An 18,220-nucleotide genomic window follows, 5' to 3' on the forward strand; every position below is an offset into this window, starting at 1 on the left:
CTCGAGCCAGGATGACAGCGACCTGGCGACCGTGGCGCGTATGTCGTTAGTCACCGGCCCAGAAACCACAGCCGAGCGGGAGACGAAGTCCGGGGACGCGGGCGGAACGAGAACCGTGACCGTAACAAGCGCCATTCATCACCGAGCTCGTAGGCCTATTGATCCAGAGCGAGAGAGCGAGAGAGAGAGAGAAAGTGAGCGAGAGAGAGAGAGCGAGAGCGAACGAACGGCCAACCGGGAAAATGATGGGATTTATTCGTGAATTTAGCTCCGACAGCATGTTTGGGTGGTGGTTAGGCGTTTTTTCAGCCCACCTTTTCCACCCTCCTTTTTTGGGCTCATTCCCGGGCCTCCGCACATTTTCCACTTAATTTTCCCTCAATCGATGAACCTCGGTGACCGCCACTGGCCCTTTTTCTTCTTTTTTCTCGAGGAGCGATCCGCGAAAGGCTTGCCGTTGTTTTCATCGATGGAAAGATTAATTCGTTCGTTCGGGTCGTGGGCAAAAATTTTCTGCTGCATTCGCTAAAGCCCCCGCTGCACACAAGGACACGCACCCGCGTGCAGCCCATTCGCTCATTTGCTGGCCATTCGAAGCCGGGAGTTTTCCGCGGCAAATAAAACACCGAAATCGATGGCTCAATTGGGCTTCGCGCGGCAAAAATGGACCGAGCCGCGTGCACTATATTATCGCGTACACTAATGCACAAAAAGCTTTGGCCGATGTGTATCGAACACCCACACACGCAGGGAAAAAATGGACACCCACCCGCAGCATAGATATGTTATCGAAATGGCAACAAACCGGCGTCCGGCGTCCGGCGGGGCACTCTATACATTTTATTGGACAGATTTTCCAATTTTACGGATCAACGACTTTTTTACGCTTCCGCGCGCGCTCGGCTTCCCGGATGAGGGCCGATTGACTATTCGTTTGGCCGGGTTTTTTTTCTTCTTTTTGCCAGCGTCCAGGGCTTCGGTGCGAATTATGCTGCCGGCTTCGTTTGAATGGCTTTTACAATTTGCCCGAGTCGTCCGGGCACGGGTACGATGTAGGTACCGTTTTAATGCACTTTCCTGGCACGTGCAGGCCAACCTAAGAAGGGTGGTGGGCCAACATCCCGGGCGCTGGAGGTGATCCAATCAATTCAAACAATAATCGATTTTAATGTATGGAATAATCATCCGACGCTAGACTGAGGCCTGCGGACCGTCAGCGTGAGAAAGCGGGTACAAAGCGGGGCACTTTAAGATGACTCTCTGGAGTCCGAAAGGTCCTTCACAACAACATGTTTGCATTTTTAGTAGTACCTAGGAGCCGGGCTGTCTGCAAGGACGAGGACCCAAAACCCGAGGACCGCAGGATGGAGGAAGATTGAGTTATTGGTTGACCTTTTGTGGTTGTGGTTTCAAAAGGGAGACTCTCTGACACAATTCCTATCCTCAGCGCCCGAGTCGTTCCCCGCACGTCCTCCATTTGCATGTTGTGCTCTCGGAACAAGGTTGTAAATTTTACGACACCTAGCAGCAGGTGACGGGGTTGCGGGGCAGGCAAGGCCAGGTTTCGGTGGTTTGTTTTGGGTTTTAAACTCCACGGGACCACTTTTCATGGCAGCCCGGTCCGGTACCTTTTTTCCGGGTCCGGGTCCGCTTCTCAACTGCAGTCAATCCGGCTTCCGGTGGGGCTGGGGGCTCCCTCCCGGGGTAGGACGTGCTGTTTTGACCCTAATACACCACGCTTGTAATGTACAGCGAGCCAAAGCGACGGGGAATCACAACGGACGGAACTCAAAAACTCGAGAATCGTTCCAAACAAACCTCGAAACGGCTCTTAAATGAAGCATTTGTTTTCGGAAGCGATTCTCGCTCTCTCTCTCTCTCTCTCTCGCGCGGTCCTTGTCTCCTGGCGCATCGTGGACCAGTTCGTTCCACAAATTTGGTGGAAATTATTCAAATAAGGTGTTTTTTTATGATTCGTGGCCTTTTTTATTGCTCCAAGCAGCGTCCGAGCGTCCAATCGAGCGTGCGGCAAACCGAAGCGCACTCTGCCGGAAGCCAAGAGTTTCCGTGGCGGGGCCGGGAAAATTGGGAAACATGGAAATGCTCGTAGCAAGGCCCAACCCCACGGCCAAGCCCGTGGGCTAAAAGTTGGCCTTGGGGTTTGGAGAGAAGCGCGCTCTTTCATGTGTGATTATGGAGCGAGCGGAAAGGGCTTCTTCAGCGTCGTACGTCATATCTCGTGGCTCGTTTGGATACCGCCATTTGGAGGAATAGAGGTCCGGGACGGACACGAAGTGGAAACATTTTAATTTCAGATTCATAGACGCCGAGAAATTGTGCAAATTTACGCCCGCTTCCTTCGCGGGCCAGGGTTTGGATTGCATCCTTCAAACACGGTTCCGACAGATCTGGGTCTTCGTTTTAAGCCACCCGGCGGCGGGACCAGGGTGCCGGGCGCTTCGAGTCTAGGCGAAACAGTGCTTGTGGATACATGTTTAACATGATTTTGGGAATACTGCTGGTGAGTGTAGGGCTTTAAAATTAGTTTCTTTTCGTGTGATTGGTTGCTCATCATTTAACGGCGTTTTAAGCATAGTTTTAAGGGAAACGCTTTCAACGCTTTTTTATTATTTTTTAAGGGACATTTGAACGTCAAAGAGTGATCATTATTAAGGTTATCTACAGTTTGTCGCAATAACTGTACCAGCGATCACATTTTCTTGACTAACTTTCGGTAAAAGCGTAACATGAATTGGGATCTATTTTATGAAGACCACATCGTTCTTAAGTAAATTTTCAATTCCAAATGGTGCCTAACTAAGCTTAGGAATCAGTTTCCGAAACGGCCCACTCGAGTCCTTAATCTTTCTGCAACATATTCGCAAGCCATTTCCGAAAAGCGTTACCCACCGCTGGAGCTTAGCGATGAGAAAGCTTATCATGTGTAAATGTGTTTCATGTTCGCTTTAGCTCCTTTTCTTTTGCCACTGCTGGGGGCCCACAACAGCCACCGCCACCCGGCCATCACGACCGGGCAAGATAATGCCACAAATGCACCCATAATCGCTAACGCTTTTGAAGACGAACCCACGACGCCGCGCGCGGTTTTCTTCCCGCCTGATCCTGAGCCGAGAGGGATTCAAGAGGCCCGACCCGGGGGAGTGGGCCACATTATGCAAGAAGCAGTGCTTAAAATGGGAGCTGTTTTTATTATTTTTAAATTCCCTTAGTTTTGCCCATTTGCCTGCCGCCACGGAACCGGAAGGAGCCCTCCCCACTGGGCTCCGGGAGATGGGTCTCTGTAATCTGTATGCACGCAAAACTTTTTCTTCGCCGACGAACGCCACCCGATGGGCGGGTAACAAAACAATGACGTAGTGTTGCGAAGCGACGAAGAGGACGCACCGCACATTCCGTCACCGGGTGGTGAAGCCAAAGTTTTGCGCCCCGTCGCGCTCTTTTTTTCCATTTGGTTGTTGGAGGAATTTTTCGGTGGTGCCCCCTGATGGCGCTTAACATGACCGGGGTGCTGTACGGTGAAATGAGGAAAATTATGCAACCAAAAGACACCCTCGACGCCAGTGATCACCATTTTGTGTGGTGCGGTTGGCAGTGTGGGAAACGCACGCTCCCGGCGAGGTTTCGTTGCCGATGACATTTGCCTAATGATGTCCGAGGTAAAATGTTCGTACCGGGGGGATGTGGCGCAGCCGAATGGCGGTCGTTTGGGATGATCAAAAAGCCGTACAATTACCGAGTTCGTTAGAGAAACCTGTGCCGGAACTGGAAGCTAATGTGTGGTGGTTAAACCAATTTACATAGAGTTGATGGATTAGAGTAGGAAATTAGAAAGAGTTGGGGAAATTAGGAATCCATTCTCACTGTCCTAATCGAAGATAATGGGCTCCGACACTTGAAATCAATAAGAACTTTCGATCTGAAATGATACTCCCAAATCGGGACAAAGGCTAACGAGTGGCAGTGTGCATGTGTTCGTTTGTTCGTGGTCGTGTAATCAATCTCTAATTGATCGTGGCTGAGCGATCGTGTAAACAATGCCTACCAGTTTTCGGCAAGCCTCGGTGCTGTGCAGTCGTCCCCGGTTCAATGTGTTTAGGCAATTTAGTGCGTGTTGTAGAGTTTTGTCCATTCATGGGTCATCGTTTGTTACGTTTGTTCTGTGTGTTCGGCCAAGGTAAATGGCCGGTCGCTTTTCAGTCGCCCTGCCCCGAATTCGATAGAAGCGAGTGTGTCTTTGTTTTTTTCTGCTTCAATCCAAACATTTGTGGTCCAGTAAATCCCCAGACAAGTGCCCTTTTGATATCCCAAGTCAAAGCCACGCGCTGTCTGATTGGCAGGGTGCAAAGATCGATCGGTCGATCACCTTTGGTGCAAGAGGAAGCTCTGCCTCGAGCTCCCCAGCAGTGCCTCCATCAATAAAGCACCGAGTGACGTCTAAAGGTAATAGAAGAATGGCAGGAATGGAGGGTCGATACGAATTATAATTCAGCGATGAGCTGGTCACTGATTGGTGCCCGGTGAGGCTTACTGTTTACTTTGGTGTCTGCGTTAGTCGTTAGTTTTGTTTACTGTCTTTCCGGGGCTTGAGTAGCATCTATTGACTCTAATTTGGTTAAAACATCCACCGAGTGAACGATGAGCTTCGTTCAGAAACATTTCTTCGAATGGCTGTCCTGCTTACCAGCCCCGGTATCCTTGCTATTGCGGCCGAAACAACCCGTAGGCCGGATGGAACATTTGCAAAATATTCTTCTTCTTGGGCGACAAAGTTTTCCATTCCCCCGGACCGGGCGGCCTATGATATCCGCCATCTGTGACGGAAAACGGGGGTTCACCCTCTGCGGATTTACAAGTGGCCCGGAAACGCTACACCGCGTGCCTTTCGCTGACTTTGCTGACGCCGGACGCGACTTTTCGCGCAGGAAGTTCGGGTAGGAATGAGAAGAGAGAAAAGGACAATATTTTTTGGACACTTTTGCACGGCTTTATGGCAGGGCGCAAGGTGGAAGAAAGTTTTTAATAATATTTGTTAAAGTTTCGCGTTACCGAAGACGGTGCCGTTTAGACGTGAGGTTTATCTGGCAGCGAGTGCGCGCGCGGAACGTTGGAAGTCACCGACGGATTAGAGGGATTGAGCCAGCCCGCGAGTTGTGAGCCGCGTGAGACTTCCGGTAAGTTTGTGGGTGATATAAAAAAAGAGCAAAACTTTGATGCGTGTCAGGCAAAATGAAAACTTGCGAGTTGGGGCCCCGTTGTAAAGTGTTGGGAAAGTGAAAAGATTTTCAAAAGGATTTTCGTGGGATCCTTCCGAAGCTTCTCGGAACCGAGATCGCACCGTTTTTAATGGTTAGCTCAACGTGATGTTTCACTCGTGAAACTTACATTCATCGAGGTGCGGATTTCTACCTCTGACGAGATCGTAGCTGCTTCCGGTAGGCGATCGTGCTGGAAGCGGTGCAAGTAAACGCACGCACCGCCAATCGGCAGTTGACGAAGATTCCGATTCCAGTTGCGGCACCCGGGGAATCAAACGTAACCGATAATAATAATAATTTCTTACTCTACTTCTCAACCTAAACCGGGCGTATTTCGACGAGGGAGCGCCTTGAAGAGGAGATTCGAGAGAAGAAGAAAATGCGCCCTTTCGAAAACGCCTCCGGGCGAGCAAATTGCGCCATTGGTAAAAGTAATTTCGGTTGAACCGCCATCGTCTTCGCAGGCTCGAAGGATTTCCCGGTCGTGGCATCCATCCAACCGATTTGGTCATCGATTTGCCCGCATTTGGGTGCAAAATTTTTGGTGGATAAACTTCTCCGATTGCCGCTTCCTGGGCATTTCGGGGAAAAAAAATCAATCCCGGCCGGAAGGCTTTTCTTTTCCTTTTCTCGATTCCGATAAATGAAAAACTTTACATTATCCCGCTGTCGATGAGCCGGCCGGGTGCTTCGTTGCCATTGTTCGCAGGGTTCGAGCCACAAATGGGCCACAGCGAAAAGCCGGGCGCTCCCCGGGGGAAATAAGGAACAGTGGCTCATAAATTGGTCGATTGAATCGCCGCCAATTGCCTGCAATCGGGCTCCCAATTTGCTCGCATTCAACTTGCGGGCCGGAAATTCGAACCCGTAACCCGAACCGGAATACCCCGATAAACCCGGGCCCAGGACTCGGTAATTAGTGGATGGATAATTTAATTAACTGTGGTTTTCCCACCCGGGCCGGGTGGTGGTCGGGTGAAAGTAAACGGCGAATTTTCCGGACCATTATTGGCGGCCCGTCTCGGGCGGCCCTGCTGGCCATTGTGCTGGGGCCAAACAACGCGACGGCAGGCTTTGAGCGGGGGGAGAAAAAAAAATCTCCCGCAGTCTCCCGGAAATGAGCGATGAACCCGCAGGATGTCCGGTACGTGAAACATCCTTTCCCCCAGTGTCCATAATCGGCCCATGTATCGACAGGAAAGAACTCGCGCGAAACAGCAGCGGCTCAGCGGGAAACGTGTTGCCGGAAGTTTTTGGCCTTGGCCGCAAAGTGGCCGACCTGCCGATCGGCCGGTCCTTATGGGGCGGTGATGCGTGAGAAGGGGGGAAGCAATTCATCATCATTTAATATTCATTGGCGTCCGCTAAATGGTGGGGTGGCAGGGCAAGGCAGGGAATCAGCGCAATTGTCGCGCAAGGATGCACGGACACGTCAGGCGCCTGGTCAATGTTGGAGTGTCATTAAATTTATATTAAATAATTGAATCACTACATTACGCTACGTGACCCATTTTCCAATGAGGGCCCCGATTGGAGCCAGCAAACCGATAGGGATGTGGGGTCCGTTAATTTGACATTTCCTGCCCCAACGGAGGCTGCCAATTCGGGGGAAGCATCCCTTTAAAGGAGCACACACTTTAAAGCATATTTTTCCGAACGATAAATCAGAGGGATTCATAACCACTCTGTCCCTTAAAATGCAATAAGACTATTAGAATCGACGACCATATTGTAATAATCTAACGTTCACCAGAAAGTAATCTCTAAAAAATGGTCACGTTCATTGGGGAAAAGGAAGTAAGCATCATAAACGCGGTCGAAATGGCGCTAAATTACGATCCCTTTACAGCGGCCGGTCTGGTCTCGATTGCGTCCTTATCGTCGCCCCGAAGCGGCCTCGAACGACAAATGGCTCCACCGCAAGACTCAAAAGCGAGCAAAAAGCGAACGACAAAACAAACTACCAACCTCATCTCGTGGCCTGAGTAAAAGAGGCCACGAGGCCTGCGCTCGGAGATGAAGATATCGACGGCCGAAAAATAAAATATGAATATGAATGGATTTCCGTGGGTGATAAATAAAGAAAAAGGGCAACACTTTTCACTCCCTTGCCAAGCGCAACAAGCACCGAGCGCGGGTTTTTCCGGAGCGGCGTGACACACTCGACGCTGTGACGTTGCAACGTTCTTGCGAAGCGTCACGTCGCCCTTTCTGAATCCTTCGTCGGATCCACACGAAGCGCACGATCGATCCGGCCGGCACCGAACGGAACTGGCCCGAACGCGGGCGACGGTTGGCTCCAAAAAGCGAGCAACAACAAAACCCACCAGTCCTGCCAGAAGGCGGCGGATAGAGCCGTGCGAACGAACATTGCGCAGGTCCTGACCAACATATTCCTCCCTTTCACCGTGGTTACAGCGCCCAGCGCGGTTGCTGGGTGGCGTGGGAACCTTCGGTGGTCGGTGGGTGGGAAGGATGCGATAACCCAGCGCCGCGTTTATGCGCTCTGGCAGAAGGTGCCAGGTCGAGGTGCTTCGGTCGATCCATTTTTCTTGAGCGTAGCACTTTAATTGCTCGGTCGGGGCACGTGATTAAGGTCCGTCTCTCCACTAATCGGAAGCAGCATCGGAGCGAGCACACACCCGGATTCAAACCCGGTCATCCAATTTATGATGTTCCCTCAGAATTTAATGTTTGGACATCGACGGTGCCCGAGCGATGTTGCGCGCGAGGCCCTGTGCGTCTTTTCGGTTTCGTTACTCGTGGAAGCGTTTGAGTTACTAAACGGGTTTTTTGTATGTAAAGGAAGTCATTTCGCCAGTGGCCAATTATGAGCAAACGAGATGTTTTATTATCGTTTCAAGTGTTTAACGGGCTGCTAATAAATAATATTCATGAGCTAATGATAATAGGTAATGATTTAAAACATGTTCCGTTTCTTGTTTCCGATAGATTGGGGGTCTTTGTTGGGGGTCTTTATTTACTCTTATGTAATTGAAATTTGTAAGTCGTACACCCAAGTATCTTGTTGGTTTTAAAAATGTGTTCTTAATAGGGTAATAAGTTTGGGCCTTTGTCAACATAAACATATACCGTTCCTATTCTCATCAATTCTCAAACTGAATGGAACTCAACACTCCTTGTTTGTAGTCATATTTTAGACCGTTTAAATTATTCCATTTAACAGTCTGGGGCAAGCCAGTTTAACCCGATGATGTAACAACAATGGCGCGGTGCGGTCCCTGTTTCTGCTCGCAATTGAAATGCATGAATCTCCTTAGTTGCGGTTCGCTGGACAAAACTTTCTTTCGCATGCCCGATTTGCCAGAAGAAACGCCTTACTTCTTCCTCTTCCAGGCCAGGCCAGGCCATCTGATGCCAGCTGCAGTTTTGTTTTGTTGGCAAAAGGACAGAACTGCACACTCGTTGGTGCATCGTTTCGTTCGCTTTTCTTCGCGTCTGCACAGAAACAGTCGCCCACTCTGTCTGTCTCGTGTCCGGCGCGGTTCGGGTTCGGTCAATAATTACACTTTTATCGTCCTTGCCGAGGATCGAACCGGGACCGTTGTTCCGACCGTGGCCCGAGCAGTAGCCGAAGCCGTCGCACGGAATCCGAGCCGAACCGAACCGAACGAGCAGGAGCTTTCCGTTTCGCCGAGGCGAAACTGGCGAACAATTCCCGAAACTGTGGGCCGTTCGGGGCCGTGGAAAACCGCCACGAGTTCCCGGTGAGTGAAATTTAAATTTGTTTACTTACGTTTTAGCCATTTAATGAATCAATGGCTGTCAAAAGGTGATTTAAGTAAGGTATAAAACAGTTTCTTAATTTGTGCTACATTTTCCTTAATTCGAAAATGGTATTCTTGCCAGTGAAAAGCTTCTCCTTAATTCGAGAACTCAGCCAACCGGTTGGCCAGCCACTCTCTCGGCGTCACTCACCACGAGCTCCCTGTCGGGAGTAACGAGCGTAGCATAGCGATAGGTCGTCCTGCGGTTGGGTACCTGCAAATGCTCCACCAGGACCTGGGCCGTCATTGGGGAGCACTTTTGAAGGTCGGCCCCGTCGGTGCAATCGAGAGGACGAGCGGGACGATGTCGACGACGACGACGAGGACGAGTTTGCCGACGAGGACGACCGGCCCGTCAGATGCGTTTGCGGAACGCAGGTACGGCCGTTTGGCGTTCTGGCGAAGTGAGGCCCCAGTTTATCGCGGCGTACCAACGTGTCAAGACCTACCTTAGGACCTGCGTTATCCTTCGCGCGGCGCGCCCGTGTTTCAGAAAGGGCTCACTTGAAACGCTCCATCGGCAGCGGATTGAGACAGGGATCGCCGATCGCCATCGCCAGCCCGTCTCTCTTTCGCGGACGTATCCTTCGGACAGTGCGTGCGTTCGTGAGTGATCGTTACAATTGAATGTCGCATGGACCTTAAGAGAGAAGCAGCAGCCTGAGCCCGGGGCCCAAAACGTAATCTGAACCTCGCCCAGCCTAGTCCGCCCGCGTTGAACTCGATCAGAAGCACCCGCGAGATGACTGATCCTTAGCGTACCTATAGTACCCCTTCGCTGTCCAGTAAAAATCCACGACGGGAGTGCCGATGCCGGCCACCGAAACCCCCCGTGTTGCTCACTTAATTTAGGGAAACGGTTGTGAAGACGGTCGATCACGGCAATCGGAGGGGATTCGCCGCTGATCTCGGGCCGCGTCAACGTGAGACGAGAAGGTCCTTTCGTGTGTACAACTTCAGCATTCTCTCTCTCTACCGCTCTATTTCTTCGATTAATCTCCCTCTTAGACTTAAGTGTGTTGTACCTGGCCGAGCTGCTAAAATATCGTGCGCCTAAAGTGATCGTGATCCTTGACACTCTTCCGACGATCACCTCTGGGCGATCGTACTCGCTTCCACAGTGCTGCGCCATGCTGAATGTGTCGTTTGGTGTTTTATAATCGAAACCGGTGTGATTGTGTGCGTAATTATTACCATCGAGCGTGTATGTGCTTGTGTTCAAGATTGTGAAACGCAGAATAATCCACGGAGGTTGGGACTCTCGTCACGACACCTGTGACCGCCAGCCAATACGGTTGCTACGTCTGACGTCTGAAAACACTCCGCAGCTGGTCGGACAAACTCGGTGCGCAACCGTCCGGAAGACAACAACGGTACAATATTAAAGCAAAAAATAATAAACCAACCGAATTGGACCGGGGACTAGGAAAAATAATCATCAAGAAAGTCGGGATCCGCCGGCTGACTTCTGGTGTGACTTCTGCACTTGAAAATTATCAGATAGCGAGGAGCTAGGACATCGCTGGGGCAGCGGAAAAGGTCGAAGGCGCGGTACCATGTTTTTCATTTCACCGGCTGCTCACGAACCCGGAAAAACGACAGCGCGACAACGCTCGGTGTGATTTGGCCCCCATGTCCCGTGCGCTCCAGGGGCTGGTGGAAAAGTTCCCAAACTCCCAGCGTTAACCCGGGTGCGTACGTGTGTTGCGGTGTGTGTCGCATAGACAGCTGTTGTTGTGCTGCTGTTGTGCCCTCCGGCGAAAGAAACCCCGTTCCGAGCGCGGCAGAATGAATCCCGTCGCAAGCGAAGCGAGCATGGACGAGCGTCGACAGCAGGACCTTCTCCTGCGGGAGGGCGCCTAGACGCGGCTGCCATTTCCGGCTCGCTGCAGGACTCGCTGCTACTTGAACCTCACACCGTGCACCGAGATTGTTCTAAAAATTAGTCCTTCTTCGGCTAGCGCAGGGTGCAGCTAGCGAGGTCAGAGATCACGTTAAACACGTAATAATTTTGCGACGGCGACCAGCAACCCTGAAACTGTGTCTGGTTCGGGGCGAAGAAGGACCCGAACGGGGCCATAAACTGTCACCTTTGCCCTCGCCGATTCGAACGATGAACAGCATCCGCCGCCTCGGTGGTCGTCCCGGTCGGGCCGTGTGGTGAGGCACACGGGTCCACCCCAGACTCAAGTGTGAAGCACGTGCCGATAGTGCCACTCGAGAGCGAAGAAGTCCGGAACCCCCCGCCCGGTTCCCGTCGGAAAGTCAGTCGGGCAGAAACAGATCTCACGTACGAAAAGCGGGATCGGGACCGGTCCCGACACTCTCGGTCTCGGCTGTTTCGGAAGGATAAACGGACGCACCGAGAAGGGCCAGACGACGACGCTGGAAAAGCCAGTGAAGTGGAAAACGGTGTCCGCACAATCTAAAGCACACAAGCACACCAACAGGGAAGTCGGGCAAGAAGTTTGCGGGAAGTTCAGACAGCACGCCGGAAGGAAGTCCTTCCGTGGCCGGTGCTGAGCGCCAACCGCCAAGTAAAAAAGGACTCTAAATTCTGGGGCTGCAATCGCGCGAAGGTAAGTGATATTGGGCACCCACCACCACCACCATCCTGCCCTGCTGTGTACGTGGCCCAAAGTTTTTCTCTATTTGCTTTGCTTGTCTTCCCGCCTTGCCTCGGGTCTTCGTCTCCGTCGGGAAGGTCGGCGGGTCGCTGAAGGTCGCTTAATGGGACGGGTGGTGCGGGAATAAAATTAGGTGACAGAGGCGCTGCTGGCGGATTTTTTCACGTTGCTCGATTACTTTGCCGGCTGCCGATTGCTTGGGACGGCCCCGGACGGCACTCGGAAGGGACCGCCCGCCAACTTTATTGGAGAAGTTGCCGTTTTCGTTTTTCTAAACCCACGGCTACACGGCTGCATCAGCGTTGATCCGGTGGGATTGCTCGGGGGATTTACCACCAGCGGAGATAATCTGTATCAGTTTGCTTAACACAAGCACCGGTGGCGGTGGCCATCAGCGATATTTAGCGTTTGAGCTGAGCTGAGCTTGAGGTTGACGGTGAACTTCAAAGTGGAGAGCTATTTTTGGTGTTTGGGGCAAGTTTGGCAGATGTTTTTTGGGCAGCCCAAGTCGTTAGAAATGATGGTGCGAGATTAACGGGAATACTTAAGCATTTCTGTAAATTTTATAACTATCCACTTTTCCTATTAATCCTTGAGTTAGGTTTCTTAAAGTAATGCTATTAAAAGTAGGTGTCCGGTATCTAATTATCAGTTATTCGTTAAATTTTTTACATTGAACAGATTACTGAAAAGAGGCTTTGCTAGTTGAGCATTATTTATTTTTTACAGTTTATTTATTTCGTTCAGACCTAAAAAGTTCTCCAAGTCAATATTTTTGAATTAAAACAAAACTGTAGACCAACCAAGCGAATTTTATGTTTTAAGGACAGTTTTATTATTGACTAAAATTGTTCAACATTTTTAACTCTTTCTAACATGTGCAGTAATTATGGACAGCCCTTTGTCAAAGATCTGTGCTGTGGGCTGTCCAACTCAAAGTGAATGCCAAATTGGAACCAAACTTTACCAACGTAAGCCACAGTTAATGAAAGTGGTTCATCCACAGTTTGTCGGCCAAATTCGAGTCACTTTTCTGGCCGAAAAGGCAGGAAAGGCCCCTTCAAAGGGATGACTTTTGGATGGTGCACTAACTGCAACACTCGTTTCACTTCAACTGTCATTCAAGCACTTTCAAGCCGAACACCTCGGCTCCGGGCTTGCATCTGCGGCGACTCTAAACGGCGCAGGGAAAAAGACGAGCCGGGCCAAAGTTGCAGATGCACTAGGAGATAATTAAAATTTTCGGTCACGAACAATTCAACAAAGCGATGGCGCTCGGACGCGTGAGGGAGAAAGGTACCGAAAATGGGTGAAAAAATATTGGTCATCTCCGCCGGCATGGACCTGACTGCTGACGAGGTGTGCTGCTGCCCTTAGCAAACCGACCACCGCCGAGAGGCTCCGTTTCCGGAGGCCATCCGGTTCACCCGAGGTTTTCCGGGAACTTTTTTGGCTGGTGAACTGTTTGTGCCTTTTTTTCTCCTCAATTTCCGGCACGGCCACGGCACGTTGAAAAAGTGTCGCAAAAATTAGTCACCACCCAGTCAGGCGGGGTTGACCCAAACCATGGCCAATTTGTTATGCTCTTCGCTGAAAAGCACATGCTTTCGGGAGGTCCCGCCCGTTCGGATGCACTTTCACCGCAATCGAAACAAAGTCCCAACGAGACACGGAACACACTGTTCCCGAGTGCCACAAATTTCCACCCTACAAGAAGGCGCAGAGAGAGAGAGAGTGAGAGAGCGAGTGTCCTTTCCGGCTGTCAAGGGGCCTCCGATCTCTGTCTCTTTCCCAACCGGGGATTTTTTTGTTTGGAAGCTGCATCATTGGCACGAATTTTTGAGCAGACCTGTTTTTTTGGAACTGTCCTGATGCGGCTTGCCACAAACGCTGCTGCTGCTGCTGCCGGTGGTCTGTCTGCCCGTGTTCGGCGCTGTGTTTTCAGGGTGAACGGGCGAGTTTCCGGTCAAAATTTGTGACTGGCAACCCGTGGCCACCCGCGCCGCGTCGAACGTGGACGGTGACTTCCGCCGGCCGGACTGCCGCCCGGGGGCCTCTGACATGGTTTTACTGCTGACAGCGATAATTGTTCGTCGGCTTTGGCCGGCCCGCTGACTCAACACTCTCGCTGACACGCCGTCGCGCGGTTAAGATAATCATGGTCGGTGGTAATGGTGACGATGATGATGATGATTATAGTGATGAGCATAATGCAGATGAAGTGGTTCAACCAAATTGGAAGTGCATTTAGGTCGTTATATGACGTCCGCAGGAGGCCTTTCTGGGGTTTGTGCAATTCAGGGACGAATGCAGTTGGAAAGTGCTAGCCAAAATTGGACCATTCATGGCACTTTACTCATTTTCTTTTGTGTTTCTGTTTTGATAAAACTAAAAACCTTTCGTTTTAATCAACAAAAAATGCTACATTGTTAAGGGGGTTTAAATAAAACATTGAAAAGAGCTTTAAAATGGTTTTAGAATGGTGCACAGCTTCAGCTTATTTAATTTTTTTAGCCTTACAGATTTAGCACATTTTAAAAGCCTTACAGAAGAACCCATGATTATTTAAAAATACTGAAACATTATTTGTTTCCCATTATCATAAATGACAATCGGTCTATTTCTCTAAAAGGATTTTTCGGTTTAAAAATTGATCGCTTTTTTGGGGTTGCTACTATTTAATGGCAAATGCAGTATAAAAACATTTGCAAAACGTGAAAGAAAGTTCAAATTTGAACCTGATCAAATTGGACAAAAATGAGGCTCAGAGAGCCCATATAAAGTATACACAAAATATACAAAATGCTTCAGAATATGAAGAACCATATGATAAAACTACTATTTAGCAATTCTCATAGACGGTGATGCGTTTTCCCAAAACGATGCCTTTTAAGTAACAAATCCACAGTGCAAAAGCAAACGGAGTCGTACGAAAATTAAATACAAATCCCTTTAATCCGCCTCACTTGTTCACTCACAGCTCCAGCCATCACCACATAGCGCCCCGACTTTTGCAACAGTTTTAAGACGAGCACAAAAACCGAACTCCCTTCGAGCGATAAAACAGCGCAGAGAATCGCTTCAAACAACGGACGAAAAAAAAAACAAGAAAAGGATGCCATCGGTGTGACAGTGTTGAAAACCGCCGAAGAAATCAGTTCCGCCAACCGCCGCGCGAAGAAGCGAATAACTTAATTAAAAGCCATTCCTCTAAGACGACTCTCGACAAGTTGGTCACTGCTGGCCCACCGGATGGCTGGCTAGCCGGGGGATGGTTTTTTTTTATTCTTTTCCGCCTTTCCGGAGGCAGTGGTTTTATTTATGCCACTCGCTCCGTCCGTCAGCCGTCCGAGGTTTTGGCCACCTTCGGTTTCGTTCCGGTTCCGTTGGTCGGTTGGGGTTCGTTTGCATTGTCGTAGGACACTGCTTTTTTTCGCACTGCTTGCAATATTCGGTCTCCCGACTGCACATTGTATGCAGCGGGCGCGTCGGCGTTCTGTCCTCGGGTTGGCCGCCGGTCGCCGGAGAAAATTCAATAATTATACCGGAACGGAAGGAAAAAGTTTTCTCCTGCCCGCCAACCCGGACGCCACCTTTTGTGTCCTGTTTTGGGTGGGGCGGCGGTGCGATGCAATTTTTCTTGGTCACCGTTTCGGAAGTGAGAGTCCTCTGGAGGTCTGGAGGACAGGATCACCTTATTTCCCTTGCAAATTTCCCTCTGCTCCGGGATGGTGGCTTATTCCGGTTCCGGATTTTTTCTGTCGCAGCACGACCAGCTGATGAAGTCAGCAGCTTTCGGCTTCGGGTTCGGAATGGAACGGATGGGAGGAAAAAGAAAATGAATCACTTTAACGGAAGGTGGTACGGACGGAGCCGGCCGAAGGGGAAGGACCAGGATTCGACACCATTTTGACGTCGGCATGACTAATCGGATGCCGGATGGAAATGAAGGCAAAAATTGCAATTTCGAGTGGAAGGAAGCTGGCCCACGGTTTGGGGCAGTGGGGTGTTTTTTTCGGGTCCCAGTCCTGCACTCAGCCTCTTCCGGGGAGATCCGAGGGTTGATGTATGGAAATTTATTTCCATTTCGCACAATTCGCAATCCGCTTTTCGAAAAGCGTTTCGCGCCGGGCCATTTTTTGCCTGCCTGCCGTTTCTGCCTCGCTGTCCCTCGCGGTGATTGAAGGCTGGCCTGGCAGCTGGTGAAAGAGTGGACTTTTAAAGTTTCCCCCAGTTCTGTCGCCTTTTAATCGATCTCGAGACGCGGTGAGCATTTTCGTGTTATTTCGCTTATTATTTCCCATTCAAGAAGCTGGTCTAGAATGATCATAAAATTCGGTCTCCCGCTCTGGCGCACACTGCATTGTGCAGCCGGAAAATAGGCACGGACGGATGGTGGATTTGCAGGTTCTTCTCCGAATGGGGCCGCCTGGTGCCTGTCGACGTCTCGAATGCAAACTCTGATTTAATAGCATCGCGATCGTCATATTGAAAGCGAAAAATGGTGCCATCGCCGGGTAGCTTTTATGCTGAGTGGTTGGAATAAATGAATGAATGAATAACTGAAACCGATCCGGACACTAAGACACCGCCGGGAAACGATCCTCCTCCTCCTGCTTAGTTTCCTGCCCCGAAATGAGCGCTGCAAATGGATTACGGATCAAAAACACCGACAAGCCGGCGACAGCTTCGGATGCATTTCACAGCAATTCAATCTGTGTTAGCGGGAAAATGGGGAAAACTAGGAGCGCAGTTTAACGGCTTCGCTGAGTTCCGGCGATGGGGGGGTTCGATTTTGTGATAATTTCGTTAGTCGTCGAATCGTCTTGCCGGTCGGATCGAGCATCGAGGATTGCGAATATTAATTACGTTTCCGGTCCCGGCGGGACTGCCGCCGGATGTGGCGCTGTGCAAATGCAAATTTGGCGAAATTCTTTTTGATGTACGCTTGCAGGAGAAAAGCATCGGATGGAATAATTTATATCGGATTTCTAATCACGTTTCCTGTAGCAAACTCTTGCTTTTTGTGATCGGCCTTACCGACTACCGATCCTTTTAAAATTCTAGTTGGTATTGGTTTGAGAAGCTTTTTGCCGTCTTTCGTTGGGGTTGTGTTTGTATGTCGAATGTGTTTCACAAATTAATTAAAATATCTCTGTTGAAAAAATCATTATCTAAAGCTCAAGTTTAATATGCCGACTCAATAATACAGTGGAAGACGATTATTGGGTTAACATTTTGTAAGGAATTTACAATGGCTCAGGCGATACTCAACTCTAATGGTATAAATATGTCAGTCATAAACACAAACAATGTTTTGACTTTTAAACCATTTCTTGCGAGCGACATCCTAGCAGGCCGTGGAATGAAGCTTCCTATCAATTGCACGGGCGACCTTAACTTTACCGAAGCAATCATTTACCGGCAGAGGTGAAACCGAGAGGCTTCGCCATGGAGATTAGCAACTTTGCCGAGTGCGTGCGGAACTTGGCACACTTTTGCCACACCATCCCTACGGAAGCGTGTCTGAAGCTCGAAAGTTCGCTCGTCCTGCTAAAGGCCAACCAGCGGCTCGAAAGCCTGTACCTCGTCGGTCAGCTGCGGGGTCGGTCGAACGTGTACTGGCTGGCATTTGGCGCCCCGGAAGTGGCACTGTTTCGGGAGCAAAAGTTTTTCTACACCCGCAACGGCATCGATTGGTTCCGGCTGCTCGAACCGCCCGTGTGGAGCGATGATTGGAGCCGCATACGGGAACAGTTTACCGGTGACGTGTGCCACGTGTTCCGGCTCGAGCTAGGCCACCGGCCAACGGAAGAGGGCGCAGCGGCGTGCTTGGAGGTGGTAGAACAGGAGCGTCTTTGGTACGTATTTCGCTCGTTGCTGCGGGAGGCGGCCTGTCTTCCACGGGGCCTGCTGTATTGGAGCGATGGCAAAGAAGTTGTCCTCAACCCGGACTTTCGGGGACTGACCGAGGACGAGCTGGGGAAGTTGAGCAATTATCAGCACTTCCGGCTACCGGAACGCGACGCCGAAACTAATCTTCGGGGCCGCCACGAGTGCAACCTGTCGGTGGACGTGTTCGATCGCATCGAGGACGTGCTGCCACACGGCAAAAGTTTCGCCTTGCGCCTGGACGGCACGGGCCGTTTTGCCCATTGCTCCTCACTCTATTGGCTCGGGATGGTGAGCTTTGCGAGGGCCCGCTCGGCCGATCTGCACGGATTCTATTACGTCGGCGATGGCTGCAAAAACTGGGACCTTCCGTTTATGGTGGATTTGTGAGCGTGTCACCATTAAAATTCCTTATGTAATCAACCCGAAAAATAAATTCCTGTTTCGCCAATCGAAAATGCGCTCGTTTCGCACCGCGGTGGATTGTGTCTCGGCTAAGCGGCACAGTTGCAGCGATCGGCCGCTTGCGGCGCTCGCATCGCTCGTGTCGGTAACTCACGCGCCGAGGAAATTCGGTTTTGGTCGGCAATACTCGGCACAGAGTTTTTCCCGGGGGGGTGTTTCGGGCGGTGGGTGG

The 18,220-nt window shown here is 50.5% G+C and overlaps 1 protein-coding gene across 1 annotated transcript; it reads left to right on the forward strand.

Annotated features, from left to right (window-relative positions):
- Positions 1 to 17,142: 17,142 nt before the first annotated feature.
- LOC131205429 (radial spoke head protein 9 homolog) lies at positions 17,143 to 17,973 on the forward strand. The gene has a single exon (XM_058197516.1). The coding sequence runs from the start codon at positions 17,143 to 17,145 to the stop codon at positions 17,971 to 17,973; it is 831 nt and encodes a 276-aa protein (XP_058053499.1).
- The last annotated feature ends 247 nt before the right edge of the window (positions 17,974 to 18,220 follow it).

Source organism: Anopheles bellator, chromosome 1, assembly GCF_943735745.2.
Source record: "Anopheles bellator chromosome 1, idAnoBellAS_SP24_06.2, whole genome shotgun sequence".
Classification (NCBI taxonomy): domain Eukaryota; kingdom Metazoa; phylum Arthropoda; class Insecta; order Diptera; family Culicidae; genus Anopheles; species Anopheles bellator.

What these genes read in the sequence shown, in the direction of transcription:
- LOC131205429 (XM_058197516.1), top strand. Translation starts at nt 17,143, where the DNA reads ATGGAGATTAGCAACTTTGCCGAGTGCGTGCGGAACTTGGCACACTTT.